Source organism: Talpa europaea (assembly GCF_964194135.1).
Source record: "Talpa europaea genome assembly, chromosome: 11".
NCBI lineage: Eukaryota > Metazoa > Chordata > Mammalia > Eulipotyphla > Talpidae > Talpa > Talpa europaea.
This window is the reverse complement of record NC_140078.1, coordinates 16,936,454-16,951,783: the sequence shown is the minus strand read 5'-3', so window position 1 is coordinate 16,951,783 and position 15,330 is coordinate 16,936,454. Positions and strand designations below refer to the sequence as shown.

The 15,330-nt window shown below is 49.2% G+C and overlaps 1 protein-coding gene across 1 annotated transcript; it reads right to left on the bottom strand.

The window, feature by feature from the left end:
* Positions 1-4,268: 4,268 nt before the first annotated feature.
* LOC311179436 (signal-regulatory protein beta-1-like) lies at positions 4,269-13,382 on the bottom strand (the record flags this gene model as incomplete). Its single annotated transcript, XM_084246643.1, has 5 exons — positions 4,269-4,375; positions 5,631-5,960; positions 6,508-6,825; positions 8,529-8,885; positions 13,313-13,382. 5 exons carry the CDS (start codon positions 13,380-13,382, stop codon positions 4,269-4,271), a joined length of 1,182 nt encoding a protein of 393 aa, XP_084102769.1.
* Positions 13,383-15,330: the final 1,948 nt, after the last annotated feature.

The window sequence follows — 15,330 nt, the reverse complement described above, 5'->3', positions numbered from 1 at the left end:
CAGAACATGGAGCTGTTATCACTACAGGTGACCAGCACGAGCTGTCCTGGGAGAGACTGGACTGGCAAAGGCAGACCAGCTAAGGTTCATGGGTTCCAAGTGCCTGTGGCTCACTGAAGCTCAGGTGAGGATTTCCTTGCAGTGAGTAGAATTTCCCTTCTGTCCATTTGTTACCCAGCAGGGATAGGTACACCCCAGAGCCCCTTATCCTGCCTGCTCTAAATAGGTTCTGCCATCTGCCATATCAACACAAAACATGGAAGACTTTAATGGGAAAGAACTTTGATACAATTAGTAAACAATACAGGAAAAGCAAAGAATATAGTTTCTAAATCATGCACCCAAAGTTACTCATCCCTGTCTGAGCCCGCGGACTGTTCAACGAGGTTCTCGAGGGGAGAGCAGCGACCTGAAGAACAGGGGTACACCGGAGGGAGACACGTGCACTCTTCGTTCAGCTATCGCAGGTCTCGTTTACTTTCGGTTTCGGCGGGGCTTTATAGCTGGGGACCGGAAGCTGAAGAAGCAGGCCAAAGCCGTCATGCGCACTGGGCCAAAAGAGGCTAATCCCGGAAGGGCACATGCCCTTATTTGGTGCGCAGGAGGTCGTCATGCGCACTGGGCCAAAAGAAGCACAGCCAATCACAGAAAGGGGGAGTATCCTGATGCCACGAGGTAAGGCGCCAACACATCCCTTCATGAGTAAAAGTCCACCCAAATGGGATTGGCCCAAAGCAAGGCCTGAATGCCTGCCACAAGCTAAAGCACCTTCCATTGGGGACCCATAGAAAAGGATCAGAAACAACCAGACAAGTCTGGGAGGAAAAGAGCAAAATCAGAATCAATATAAAAGTTGCCATTGTTATTTTCCCACATGTCTCTTACCCACCTCTGTTTCAGCCAGCCCACACCAAAAGGCAAGCACAATTTTTCCCCTGTCTCTCTGCTCCATGTGCCTCGTCCAGGTCTCCTGTCTCTCCATCCTGTTTCATTCCTTCTTCCATCCCTTCTCCAGCTTCTTCTTCTGTTTTGTCCCACCCTCCTTTGGGTGGGGCAGGAAACCTGGAACCTCCCCCTTTCGTGGGGACCACCCTGTTGCACCTTGACACAAGTTCAAAAACCTCACACTGTGTATAAGGTAATAATTTGGGGGGGGCTATTTTTTTTTTTTACTGGGTCTAGTATGACTCCTTCTGGCAATATACTGAAAAGGGTCATAGAAAATATAACAGGGTGATATCAGGGTGATGAGGATAGAAAGTGTGCACGTGAGAGGTATGAGGTTAGGGTAACTGAACAGTGTATATCCATGAGCCCTAGTGGGGCGACAATAAATAATTTCTAAGAGAGAGAAATCAAAACATAGCAATACAAGTATATCCTCTCTGAGTTATGACAGTAAAATCTAAAACACTCAGTTAAAGCCTTGAAAAGAGTTACTTCTGGGAGGAGGAAATGGTGGAAGGTTAGGTAAATCCAGCTTTCCTATTAGAACTTGTGGAACTACTTGATTTTCAAACCATGTGCATATGTACCTTTGACGTAGGTAAATAATGACTTTTGATCATTAGGTTAATGTTATAATGGTTACCCCCAAAGAAAACATACTAATAATACTAGTAGGTGTTCTGTGTTCTTCCTGAACATAAGATCAATGCTCGAACACAATTATAATCCTATACCACAGTCAAGAATCATTGAAAACAGTAATAATACTTTTTTTTATGTCCACAGACTGGAAATTGTTAAAGCTAGCTCTAACTAGGGACTCATCAAACCATCATGGGAAAACTCTAAAATCATGAATTAAAAGTCATCAAAGCAAAACAAAAATAGATGCATATCATGAATGGGAAAACTCAATCCTGGAAAGATGTCAGTTGACTAAAATAATATGTAAATTCAATGTGATCAAATAATAATTCTAAAAGGGTTTTTCACGAAACTTGACAACGTGATCCTAAGATCACTTGGACCCAAAGAGTCATGACAGTTTTAAATAAGAAAAGGTGGGAAACTTTGCTCAAATTGGTTTCAAAACTTATTACATGGACTTATCTTGTCCGTGTAGCTTTGACTAAGAGATGAGCAGCTCAGTGGAAAAAGATCTCATGGGAAGAACCACACAAGTATATGGAAACTTGATATAAAGTGAAGGTGGCTGTGACCATCAGTGAGTTTTTTTTTAAAGATTTATTTATTTATTTATACAGGCACTGGGTACAGTCAGAAGCGCGGGAGGGTGAGTGAATTCACCAGAGCCAGAGCCGGGAACAGAACAGGCAGACTGATGAAATACACTGCTTAGGGGAGCAGCGGGCGTCAGGAGAGGTCTGGGCGCCATATGGGACCCTCGCTGGTGGCCGGGGATCAAACCGGCGCTGCAGAGGCTGCGGGCAGCTTCGCAGCCCAGTGCTCAACCTCTGGGCCACCATGGGATTCCCCGATCAGTGTGTCTTGATAATAAATTATAACATGACAACCACTTGCACACACACACACACACACACAGAGCGAATCAGTGTAGCTAGATCAAAAGCATGAATTAAAAAAGCAACACTTGATCAGAAAATGAAAACTGTTCTGCACAGCAAGGCCCCAAAATGACACAACATGCAGCTCTGCAGGCCATGCTAGAAGGGCGAGGGGTGCTGTCCCGGATGGGGGGAGGACACCAAGGTAAGAGTCTTATTGGGAAGTTGTACTTCAAAGCACCAGGTAAAGATTCAATATCCAGAATGAGAAGAATTAATAAAGTGTGGCATAGTCTTCTATTGAAGACTACAGAATAGTGGAAAAATCAATCAAAGGAGCTGCATGTATCAAGATGAATAAATCCAACAAGCTGTGTTAAGCAATAAACTATAGGAGAACTTCCTGAGTGCTGTAACCAGGATAATTGCATTTATAAAACATTTAGAATATGCAAAGTAATAGTAAATATTCTTAAGTATGTGTATCTATGTTATAAAAGCACAATCATATCTGAAGATAGGAAACACCAAATCAGGGTAGTGTTTCTACAAAGGATCAAAAGAACACGATATTGGGGAGCCTCCCTTGTGGCTCAAGGGTTAAGCACCACAATATGAAGCAATCTGAAGCCTCTGCAGCACGAGTTCGATTCCCAGCCGGCCAGGGAGCTCCCCACATGGCGTAGCAGACCTCTCCTGTGTCACCTGCTGCTCCCGTTAACAGTGTGTTTCAGCCTGTTCTGTTCCCCGCTCTCTCTCTGGTGATTCCTCTCACCCCCCTGTATCTCTGGCCAGCTCTTGCATGCATAAATAAATACATCTTAAAATAAAAAACAAAAGAACATGATATTAGTATTTTGCAAAGATAGACCAGAAACTCCATGAATAATTATAGAGAAATCCTTACATATTTCAGAATAGAATAATGCGTATTCAACCTGTGATCTCAGGACATATGTATTAAAACTTCTCGATAGTTCAGTCAAGATAGGCTGTGTGATTGCACGAATATATCTTTTTCATCTTGGTTGTCCAATCTGAGTTATGTGAAGCTGATATGTGTAGGCACAGTCTCCATGTGCCTCTGTGTTTCTGTGGTTCCTGTTGTAATTTCTCCTCTTCCATTTATATGGTAGTTACTTGAGTCCTTCCCTATTTCTTGTTGAGTCTAGGAAGGGAGGAGGCTGCAGAGCTGGAGGCGCAGGCAGCAGGGAGTAGGGAAGAAGCTGTGGGAGACATGTCACATTTAATGACTTGCTCCTGCTCAGGACGCACTCCCTGTGTGTCTCTCATGGCTCTGGAGCTGCTCTCTTGGGCAGTCCCCGAGATAGGCCTCTGCACCCCAGTCTTTGCTCTCGCCCTTGCACTCACACCCAACCCTTCCGCGCATCACACAGAGCCCCAGAAACACCTCAGAGCAGCAAACCTGGGACTGCTCAACACTCCCCTCATTGTGGATTCCTTTCTACCAATGAGGCCCCCATATTCAAATAATGTAGAGATGGTCTCCAACGGAGCCCCCCACCCAGGCTCTCCATTGAGGCCCTTGCCTGTATCTTCCACACCACCCAGGCCTCCCCAGTCACTCTGGAACACCCTCTGCAGTTCCCCAAACACTTTCTGGTAGCTGGGAATGTTTGAGGGACCTAAGCCTCCTGAGGGTGTTGAGGGAGGTGTGTCAGCTTCTCTTATTTCCCAGGGGCCCTGACCATGTGTGACCTGGGGGCGGCCCTCCACCTGACCTTGCCCCTCCCAGGACAGACCTGGCCTGCCCTCCCTCCCCAGGACTCACAGTCAGGGCATCTGCTTCCTGTGCATGTAGGAGGCAGAGACACCCACCAGCAGCAGCAACTTAGAGCCCAGGAGGAGAGCGATGAGGAGTGGCATGGACTGCTCTTTGCCTGGAAGACAAGGGACAGGAGGCGCCATTAGGGGCCACACTGGACCCTTCCCTGGGCCTCCACTACCCACTGGGCTCCCCTGGTCCGTCAACCCTCTGAAGCTTAAACCTGCGTCCTTCTCTAGATTAAGGCAGAAATCAGGGTAAAGAGCTTCCCGAGGTGCCGGAGGGTGATGACCGTGCTCTACTGATTATGAACATGAGGTTCAGGGAGTTGAGGGGGCCCTGCAAGAGCAGTGTGACCAAAACAATGAAAATCCATCACTGTCTGTAGGATGATGCCAGATTTGCTCTTTGCACAAGAAGACTCAAACCTCAGGGTCTCCTGAGTGACCTACCACATGTGCGAGGAGAGTGTGGGCGGCTCTTGGGGGAGGGAGTCCAGGCCACCCGCTCCCCAGGAGTGGGCTCCATGGTGGAGGGGGCCCTGCAGTGTCTGACCTGTGAGAACAGCTGGCTGGGGGCACCTGGTGAGTGAGGAAAGGGGCTGATGTTTGGGCGGGGCTGCAATTGGGCCCTGGTGGGACCTGAGATGTGGGGTGTGCCCCTTGGGCCAAATCACTGGGGGCCCTTCTGTCCACTGGGGTGGCCGAGGATAGTGCAGAGAGCAGCTGCTTCTCTCCCGAAATGGTCTCTGCAGCCAACAGCTACTCAAGGGGGGAAAATTAAACCCCACCCGCCACTCCGTTGCTCCTTGAGTCCCTTCTCTATAACTCTAAAACCGCAGGGTATTGACGTGTACATGAAGTCACAGGGGACTGAATTTTGCAGGATGTGTATTTTAGTGAGTCCTTGTGATGTTTGCTGGCCCATGTCAGCTCCAGAGTCACACTCCCACGGAGACAGGCCAATACTTCACAGACAGAGGCGCAGCATCAGCCGGTGATGCTGAATATAGGGGTGTAGAGACCAGCACCGACTAGAGATTCAGTGTATTGTGGGGAGCCAGGATAGGTGGCTGACCTGGCTATTGCAGCCACTATGGGGGGCAGATGGCAAGAGCAGGACCGAGAGTGGGAGCATCACCGCCAACCCCCACTTTCTCTTTCATGCTTACGTCCCTGACCTGCAATGCTCGGTTCTGAACACTTGACCTGTGGGCGCTCAGGGTGTGAAAATTGGGATGAGGCGGCTCCTTTATATTCTGTTCATAGCTGTACATTCTAGATTATCAATAACACATGAATTGTTACCAGTGGCACTAAAAAAATAAGATAAAATAAAAAAGGTTGGGTCAGTTGGAACTGAGGCCTGACCTGAAGTTACATCTGTGTCCTGCTTGTCCTTGTGAGCTGAGGCCGCCAGGGTGAGGGCTTTGGAGACCGCGGGCTGCCCGTCATGCTCCACCTGGCAGGTGAGCACCACATTCCCCCTGTGGGCAGAAGCGTTCACCAGGAGGCAGCTCGTGCAGGTGAAGGTCCCATCCTTGTTCTTTAGGAGAGTCGAGGGCTTTTCTGTTCGGGACACGTTTCCGTTCTCCAACCAGGTCAGCTGTAGGTTCCGGGGGTAGAACTCCTTCACCTGGCAGGTGACATTCACCTGGTTCCCTGCCACAGGATACTGGGAAACCTCCAAGGTGGGCAGGACTGTAACAGCACAGGGCAGAAGCTCTGACCTTATGGCACAGATCCCAGGGGAGGGGCCCCATCACTTGCCCCCCACCGCAGCAGGTGGGTCACCGAGGACATGCTGGGCAGGCAGCCGGCCTCCAACACTGAGGCTCTCTCTGCATGTGTGTGCGACCACTAAGCAGAGTGCCCCGCCCATAGTAGATGCACAATGACTGGAGGGTAATAGGAGGGAAATCAACAGGCCCCGCCCCTGCAGGCAGCAGTGGGATCACAATCACTGTGGCAAATAAATGCCATCCCCAAGCACCTTGGGCAGGGTTACAGAGGGTGCCCAGTGATGTGGTGGTGGCTATGGGTTAAGTTCAGGAAGCTGCTCACTCACTGCCAGGCACGTGGGAGGGGCTGCCCTGGCAGCTGCCGGGGAGACACGGGGATTGACCCGCACATATAGGGCTGGTGATGGCCAAGGATGGTGGGACTGGACTCTGGGACATCAGCGCCTGGAGCGAGTGGGGAGGAGCAGGCTGTGTCTCAGGCAGGGTTGGGCTGGGCGGGTTCACACCTCGGATGGTCTCAGACAAGTTGGCTGTCCCGCGAAGACCGCCGCCCTGCAGGGTGACGTGGGCCACCTCGCAGATGACCTGGGAGCGGACATCCCCTGGCGCCAGCTGTAACTTGGCTGTGCTGGAGACGTTGTAGGAAAAGGCCTCTCCTGGGGGGTCCACGTTGGGCCGGGGGGCTGGCAGCTCTTTCCTATTTTTGAACCACTTCAGGCTGATGTCTCTGGGGGAGAAGCCGTGGGACTGGCAGGTGAAGTTCACCGTCTGCCCGGGGGTGGCCCTCTCTGTGGGCCCCGATACCACAGAGGGAGAGGGTTTGGCTATGGAGGAGCATTTGTAACAGAAAGCATGACTGACTCCCCAAGGATAAGCGGGTGACACTGTTTATAACTTCACCTGATTATTAAATGAGGGTGTCATCACCCTCATTTAATGACACCCAGGTTCCCAGAGGTGAACCAGGATCAGGGAATGTTGACAGGGTTGCAGGCCTGGGTGCAGAGTCCCCCTCTCTAGCTCTGTGGGATTTCCCATCAGTCTGGGCTCAGGAACAACATGACCTTGGTCTCTATAGCTGTTCCTGACCTGCCAGCCTGGGAGCATTTCCAAGGTCAGAGAAGCAACACAGGAGGAAAGCAGTGGGACAGGGGATCTGCGGAGGCTGGAACCAGGCTGCCAGTCCAGGAGAGGGGGCGGGCACCTCCCTCACTCATCTGTGAAACTGGACGCACGATCTTGCTCCTGGGATGCATGAGGGAAGCAGGCCGCGGAGGCAAGTTTCATAAGATAAACGCAGATCAGTGATGAGCCCAGGCCTGGTCTCCCAGCTCTCCCCGTGGGCGGTGAGGGATTTAATTCAAACTTTTCATTCTTTAAACAATTTCCAAGTAGGTCTCAATTGTGCCTAGCTCTGATTAAAAGGGAGGGTACAGATGATGGTGAATAGGGGTTCTCCTTGGCCTCAGGGTCAGGTTTGGCTGGAAAGAAGGATCCCTGAGCCTGAGGAAGCCAAGGCGGGCGTCTCTCAGTGTCATTAAATAAGAGACAGACCCAGGCCTGGAAAGTGTCAGAAGCGACTCTCTCATCCTGGGGAGGGGCAGAGCCCAGGGGACCACAGGCAGAACCGGCATGTGAGTGACCCTTTGGTCTTTGTTCTGCATCCTTGAGCCTCCATGTGTGTTTTTGTGCAAAGTGATCAAAGCCTCACCCCGGCAGAGGAGTGAGGATGTGTCCACTCAGGCAGGTTCACAGCAGGTGCTGACAACCAGCTCCTGTGGCTGCTGTCCCCGTCCTGGTCACCACCCACCTGAGACTGTCTGGGGTAGGGGGAAGCCTGTAGGGGACACAACCAGGAATGTCCAAGTCCTCAGCTGCTCTGAAGAACCCCATTGAGGAAAGCAGCAGACACCACTGATGGTGATTCTCTGCCTCTTGTTACAGACCCGCCATAGGAAGCCATTTGGGGGAATGACACCCACACATATATGAGATCTGAGGTGTTTTCATGAAGGTGTCTCTTTATGGGAAGCTGCGGCACATTGAAAGAAGGGGGACAGACTTTCTCAGGGGCATCTTGAGGTTCAGGCAGAAGCCTGTGGGGATCTCAGCCCCTATTTGCAGCCGCCTCAGCTCCGTTTAAATATTTAGAGGCGGAGGTTTTCCCAGTAATGAAGCTGAGTCCTAAACTGGGTGTCTCGTGTCTCCCTCAGGCCCAGAGGGTGGGAATTCAAGCCCAGTGAGGTGAGCTCTGTGGGGGCGACCAGGGCAACTATTCTTCAGACACCTGAACTGTGTAGCCAGGTAATCTGGGGTTCCAGACCGCATCCCATTTCCCAGCCACATGACCTTGAGCAACAGGCATGACTTGTGCAGCATTGACTTCCGCGGTCTGTAGAAGGGGGTGAATTAAGCCATGTAGATCAGCACCCACATCCACGCCTGACAATTAGCTGTTGCTCACAGAAAGGAGGGCGTGACAGTGACCTGCTGCCACACGCAGGCGGGGGGCCCTCACGGTACTCACCACTCACGGTGACCTGCGTGCCTGGTCCCGACTTCACTTCTGTGTCAGGGCTCCCTTTCTGGAACTTCACACAGTAGTAGGCCCCAGTGTCTGCTGGGGTGATGTTACTGATGCGGATGGAAAAGTCCTTGTTGTCTCTGATTGTGACATCTGACAATTGGGTTACCCGGGGGAAGGGTCCTTCTCCTCTGAAATTGTAGACTAACTGCCGGCCTGGTCCCGACACCCTGAACCACTTAACAGACCCCGCAGGGAGCAGGGAGGTCAGGGAGCAGCGCAGAGTGGCCGTCTCTCCGGCTGCCACCGACACGGACTTGTCAGGCTGGATCACCTGCAGCTCCTCCTGGCTGGCTGCTCCTGCAGGGAAGCACAGTGGTTACTCATTCATCCTGCAGGATCCTCCGGGCTTTCTCAGGGTTATCACCAGGACCTGCTGACAAGTGCTCACCTCGGCGGTTCCCGGTCTCAGCACATGGGGATGTCAACACCTGGAACCCCCACAACAAACCTGTAATGTGAGGCTGTTCCTAATGAGGACACTGAGGCACAGGGAGGGTGAGGTGGCAGTGTTGGTGCCTGAGCCATCTCTGGAAGGGTCATGCTACACCAAATACTGGCTGGACACTTTGTGGTCTCAGGAGATGTTGCATTTTCAGTCCTTTACATTCATGGACACGAGAGTCTTGAGACCATTGGTTGGTGGCGGAAGTAATGGTTGCGTTTGTAGGATAGCATTGAACCGCGAGAACCTCTGTGGGTCAAGCAATCTCTTCCATAGACCATGTGCTCATGACAGGGGTGTTCCTTGGGTGCATGCATGAGCATGAGGTGCTGAGCTCCCTATAAGCAGTGAACGAGATATTTAATAAAAGGAAAACATGGTCTCAAGTCTGGGCTTTTTTCCAATTCCACGATCATGGTATATTTGTGTCTATTACCACTATAATGTTTTTCTAAGAGTCAATGGCTTAAAATAATGAATTTCCATTAACAGATGAAGGCATAAACAGAATGTGGCATAAATAATGGAATATTACTCAGCCCTAAAGAGGGAATGAGATCATTTATGTCCTTTTGCATAGATAAAAGTTGACAACATTTTACTAAATAAAATGAACCAGAAAAAAAGGATTGATATACAGTTCTAATTACATGAAGTAGTTAGAATTAGCAAATTCATAGAGACAAGTAATAGCATAAGGGTAACCTTGGGCTGCTGGGGAAGATTAATAGCGAATTTATTGTTAGTGGGTACAGAGACTTCTCCCAGGATACTGAAAAGATTCTGACATGCATCCTGGTGTCAGTTTGAAATAATGTGAACGTACTTGATGCCACTGAATTACATCCTAAAAAAGGTTCAGTGGTGAGTTTTATGTGATGTGTGTTTTGCCACTATATAAAATATGTGGTCAGGCACGGTGACTACCCTGAGTCATGCCTTTGAGCTGGGCTAAGTGGCTCAAGGCGGGGGGACTTGAGAACCCTGCTCTAGAAGGTGGAGATGGAACCAGTGGGCAAGACAGCAAGGAGGGAGCGACCTCAGCCTATGTATGAAAAGAACTGTGGGGGTGCCCATTTTGGGACCCTGGGTCGTGAGCTGCAGAGACAGGAGTGGCCCGTGGTCATCTACCTGCAGGTGCAGCACTTTGCTGTTCATTTTCACTGCAGCTGCACTACCTGGTTTCTGGAGATAACAGAGAAATGCCAGAACATTCCTTCTTGTTCAAAGTGTCCTAAAACAGGTATGAGCCCAGGTGGTAGGGCTATAAATGAGGGGAGGAGATTGTTGGTGGACTCAAACAAATCCTCTGACTTTTTTTATTTCTTAGGACACAATATGCGGTTCACCTTGGCAGAGTGTGAGCTGGAAGACCCCACCCACCTACACCCTTTGTCACAAACATGCCCTAAGGAGGCACAGGCTGTAGAGGGCGGGGCCTTTGGTGTACCTGGATGACAGAGGGGGTGGTTAATTTCAAGGAGGATTTTGGGTTGTGGGGTAGACAAAAATGGCAAGAAATATGACTCTGGAGGGAGAAAAGGAGGAGGGAAAGAAGATCAGACAGTCAGCGGTAGCCGCGTCATGGGGAAGTGTCATCCCTGTCTCTGTGGCTCCTGTGTTTACATCTCTGCCAGACCTTCTCCCTGAAAGCTGGACTTGTTCGGCCAAAGCCCCCTGGACATGGTGCTTGGATGGAAAAGCACAGCTCACAGTGGACAGGTCTCTCTCTGTATCCTGAGGCCTCTTATTCTTCCAGAGGCTCAGACCCAAATATTTGCCTCTTTCTCTCCCTTCCAAATCCTGCGGGTCAGAGAATCTGTTGCTGCTTCATCATGTGTCTAAGGTCTGACCTCGCCCGTCTCTACAGCAGCTGTCCTCGTGCACCAGTGTTCCTTGTTTCTCCAAGGAATCTCCTCTTACATGTTTTTTCTACTTGCCTCTCTGTCCGAGTGCTAGCATGATTAAGGCTAATGTCAGATCATCATGTCTCTCTCTGACTTTGCAGTGGCACCACTCACGGGAGCCCACATCCTTGAACAGAACAGAAAAGCCTCCATGCAGGGCCTCTGCCCGTGCTGCTCCCTGTCAGGAAGGCTCTAACCTAGAATCTACCTATCTCATCCCACACCTCCTTTTAACCTTTGCTCAAGTTTCTCTCTCAGAGATGCCACCCAAACTGTCCTTTAAAAAAAAACATCCTGCTCCAGATACTGGCAGTTCTCCTACCTGGGATACTTTCATTCTGTGCCCTTCACATGGGTCAGACCCTAACACACCGTGTCTTGGACTTACCTAGCGTGTCTATTGTCTGCTGTCATTTCTCCCATGAGACATAACCCCAAGAGGGCAACGACCTTGTCTCTTTCCTTTAGCAACTCACCTCTCCTGCCCGTAACAGCGCCTGACACAGAGGAGACTTTTGCACCTCCCGGAGACCCCAGTGTCTATTTTGAGCGGAAATCCCGAGAGTTTCCCCTGGAGATGACTTGGTCTAATATGCAAACAGCTTCCAGGAAGAGGAAGAACCCAGAGAAGAAAGTCACAAACCCTCTTTCCCTCACTCTCCCTTCACCCACCCGTGCACAGAAGCTGTAGAAAGCTCCTGGAGTGGAGACGGGTCAGAGGCATCCGAGAAGTGTGGTGGTTAACCCAGGAACTCTACAGTCAGACTGTGTGAGAACAAATCACAGCTCTACCAGTTAGGGTGAGTGACCTTGAACCTCTCTGTGCTTCCGTTATTCCACCTGTAAGGAGGGGGGATAAGTTAGCTGCCTCAGAGATAATGGTCACAGGAGATGACACCTCCAGGCCTTTCCCGCTGTGTCTGGTACACGGTGAGGGTTCAAGAAATTGAAATGATTATACTCATCGGGTTTCCTGAGGCTGTGGGCGCAATGACAGATGGAGACGGTCTAGGTGAGGCTCTGTGTTTCTATCCCCTTTTTTCCTCCTCACCCCCTTGCAGCACGAGAGCAGGACTCCAAGAAAATCATGCACACACTTTACTCTCTTACCAAGGGTGAAGAATTTTTTGTCTAATAGTTTCAAAAGGACAAGGGGAAATTTGGAGAAGTAGAAGGAGAAGGAAGAGAGTAGAGAGACTCTGAGAACTAAACTTTTGTCAATGTGCACTTCATGCAGACTGAGATATGATTGGAGAGAACAATGGAAAAAAACCTTTTTAAAAATCCCACAAGTGTGTGTGTCTGCACACTTCTCACACCTGTACATACATGCACATCCACCACAACATGCATTTGCATATACATGTGAAGTGCTGTCCTGGCTTGCTAGTATACAAGGAGTATGTTTTGAGGATTGTGTATGTTAAATGCTCATTAAAAATATTGGTACAGGGCCTCCCCCGTGGCACAGCGGTTGAGCGCTGGGTTGCGAGGCTGCCCGCAGCCTCTGCAGCACCGGTTCGATCCCCGGCTGCTCCCCGGGCACCGGAGGGGGGTCCCACATAGCGGGCAGGCCTCTCCTGCTGCCCGCTGCTCCCCTCAGCAGTGTACTTCGGTCCTTCTGCCTGCTCTGCTCCCCGCTCTGGCTCTGGTGAGTTCTCTCACCCTCCCGTGCTTCTGACTGTACCCCCAGTGCTTGTATAAATAAATAAATAAACAAATCTTTAAAAAAAAAAAAAGAAACAAAAATAAATGAGCAAACAAAATAAAAACTTAAAAAAAAAATATTGGTACATAGTAACCATCTATCATTCCTAACAAAAGTTTGTGAGCACAAAGCAGAATTTTAACCCTGTACTACCTCCTGTTCCTCTGACCTAGCTCTCGGTCCTATATCTAGATTCTGCTTCCTTCTCCACATGTCTAACTTTTCTGCAAGAGCCTCCACTGAGTAGCCAACAGCATAATGTGGTAAAAAGAATGAATGTTGAAGTCATTGGCCCTTGACGTGAATTCTGGCTTCTCCACAGACTTGGGTAGATGGTGTTGGGTACATTATGCTCTCTGCCTCGGTTTCCCCTTCTGCAAAGCAGGGACAATAATTGTCGTTATAAACAGTTATACTGTGAAGATCAGCCAAATTACCACACTTGTCAAATCATCATCTGTTTTGATGTCCCTGATAACAGTTGCAGGTGACAGATTACAGAAAAGTTGCTCAGATCCCTGATTCTGTGCTCTCAAGTAATGTCTAGTCCTTGGCTCTCTGCGGTAGCCCCAGTGGGCTTACATTTGTTTACCTGAATGCCCTACAACTCCTTGGCTAAAGAGGCATCCAGGACAGGGAGGGGGGATCTTCCCATGGCCATGCTCACCTGTGAGTCCCAGCAGTAAAGCCAGCAGCAGGCAAGGAGACTGGTGGGTCCAGGAGGCAGGGGCAGGCATCCTGGAACTGGAGGAGCCTGCTCTGTCCGGGTGTATGCTGGGAGCCCAGACTCTGCTCTGTGGAAAGGAGGCCCTTGTGCGACACAAGAGGAAGCTCACATCAGTGGTGAAATGACGAGGTGTTGACACACTTCCACTGTGAAGCTGGGATGGAGGGAAGTTTAAGGTCAGGAGCTTCTCATATGTGTTCAGAGACTTGTGTAGCCTCGTAGAAATAGTGCCTCACCCTTGGGCCCTGTGCTCTCTGCACTTGCTTGCTACCCCTTCTTGAGGTCTCCATGACTGTCCATTTAGGAGCCCCAGGAAAAGAGAATCCACAGGGATACCAGCTGTATCCCACAAGCCCATGCCCAGGACCTAGGATGTGAGTGGCTGGTAGCCAGTCTGTGCCCCTCCACCAAGAGGTGCTCACAGGCCAAGGGCCTGCTGAAGACTACAATAGTGAGAAACTAGGAAAGGTGTTTAAGAAGACATTTGCCTGCAGTGTCTGTAACTGAGCATCCAGAACATAGAGATGTTATCACTGCAGGTGACCAGCGCAAGCTGTCCTGGGAGAGAATGAACTGACCAGGGCTGACCAGCTAAGTTTCATGGGTTTCAAGAGCTTGTGGCTCACTGAAGCTTTGGTAAGGATTTCCTTACAGTGAATAAGCTTTCCCTTCAGTCCCTGACACAAGTTCAAAAACCTCACAAGGTGCATAATGTAATCATATAGAGGGTCTGCTTTTAACTGGGTCTAGTGTAACTCCTTCAGGCAATATACTGAAAAGGGCCATAAAAAGTATAACTGGGGCCTTCCCGGTCATGCACTGGGTTGAGTGTAGTGCTGTGAAGCTGTCTGCAGCCTCTGCAGTACCTGTTCAATTCCCAGCCGGCCAGGGAGATTCCCACATGGTGCAGCAGACCTCTCCTGTCTTGCCTGCTGCTCCCCGAGCGGTATTTTTGGTCCATATGCTTGTTCTGCTCCCTGCTCTGTCTCTGGTGAATTCTCTCACATTCCGCACCTCTGCTCTGTACCCCATTCTTGCATAAATAAATAGATAAATCTTTAGAAAAATATAGCAAGGTGATATCAGGGTGATGAGGATAGAAAGTTTGCATGCAAGAGGTATGAGGTTGGGGTAACTGAACAGTGTATCTCTATCACCTCTTGTGGGGAGACAATAAATAATTCCTAAGAGAGAAATCAAAACATAGCAATACAAGTATATCCTCTCTGAGACAGGGCAGTAAAATCTAAAACACTCAGTTGAAAGCATTGATAAGAGTTGCTTCTGCGAGGAGGACATGGTCATATTAGGTGACCCCAGCTTTCCTATTAGAACTTGTGGAACTACTTGACTTTCAAACCATCTGCATATGAGCCTAAGATGTAGGTAAAAACTGATTTTCAATCATTAGGTTAATGTTACAAGAGTTACCCCCAAAGAAAACATACCAATAGTAGTAGTCGGTGTGCTGTGCTCTTGCTGAACATAAGATCGATGCTCTGCACACAATCCCATACCACAGTCGTGAGTCATTGAAAACAGTGATAATACACTTTTATATCCACAGACTGGGAATTGTTAAAGAAAGCTCTAACTAGAGACTCATAAAATCATCAAGGGAAAACTCTAAAATTATGAATTGAAAGTCATAAAACAAAACCAAAATAGATATATGTCATGAATGGGAAAAGTCAATATATGGAAGATTTCGGTTGACGAAAATAATATGTAAATTCGATGCGATCAAATAATAATTCTAAATGAGCTTCCATGAAACTTGAGAATATCATTCTAAGATCACTTGGACCCTAAGAATCATGACAATTTTAGATAAGAAAAGTGGGAAACTTTGCTCAAAGTGGTCTCAAAACTTTTTACAAGGCCATTCTTCTTGTCCATGTAGCTTTGACTATCAGATCATTAGCTCAATGACACAAAGACCTCAAAAAAGAACCACA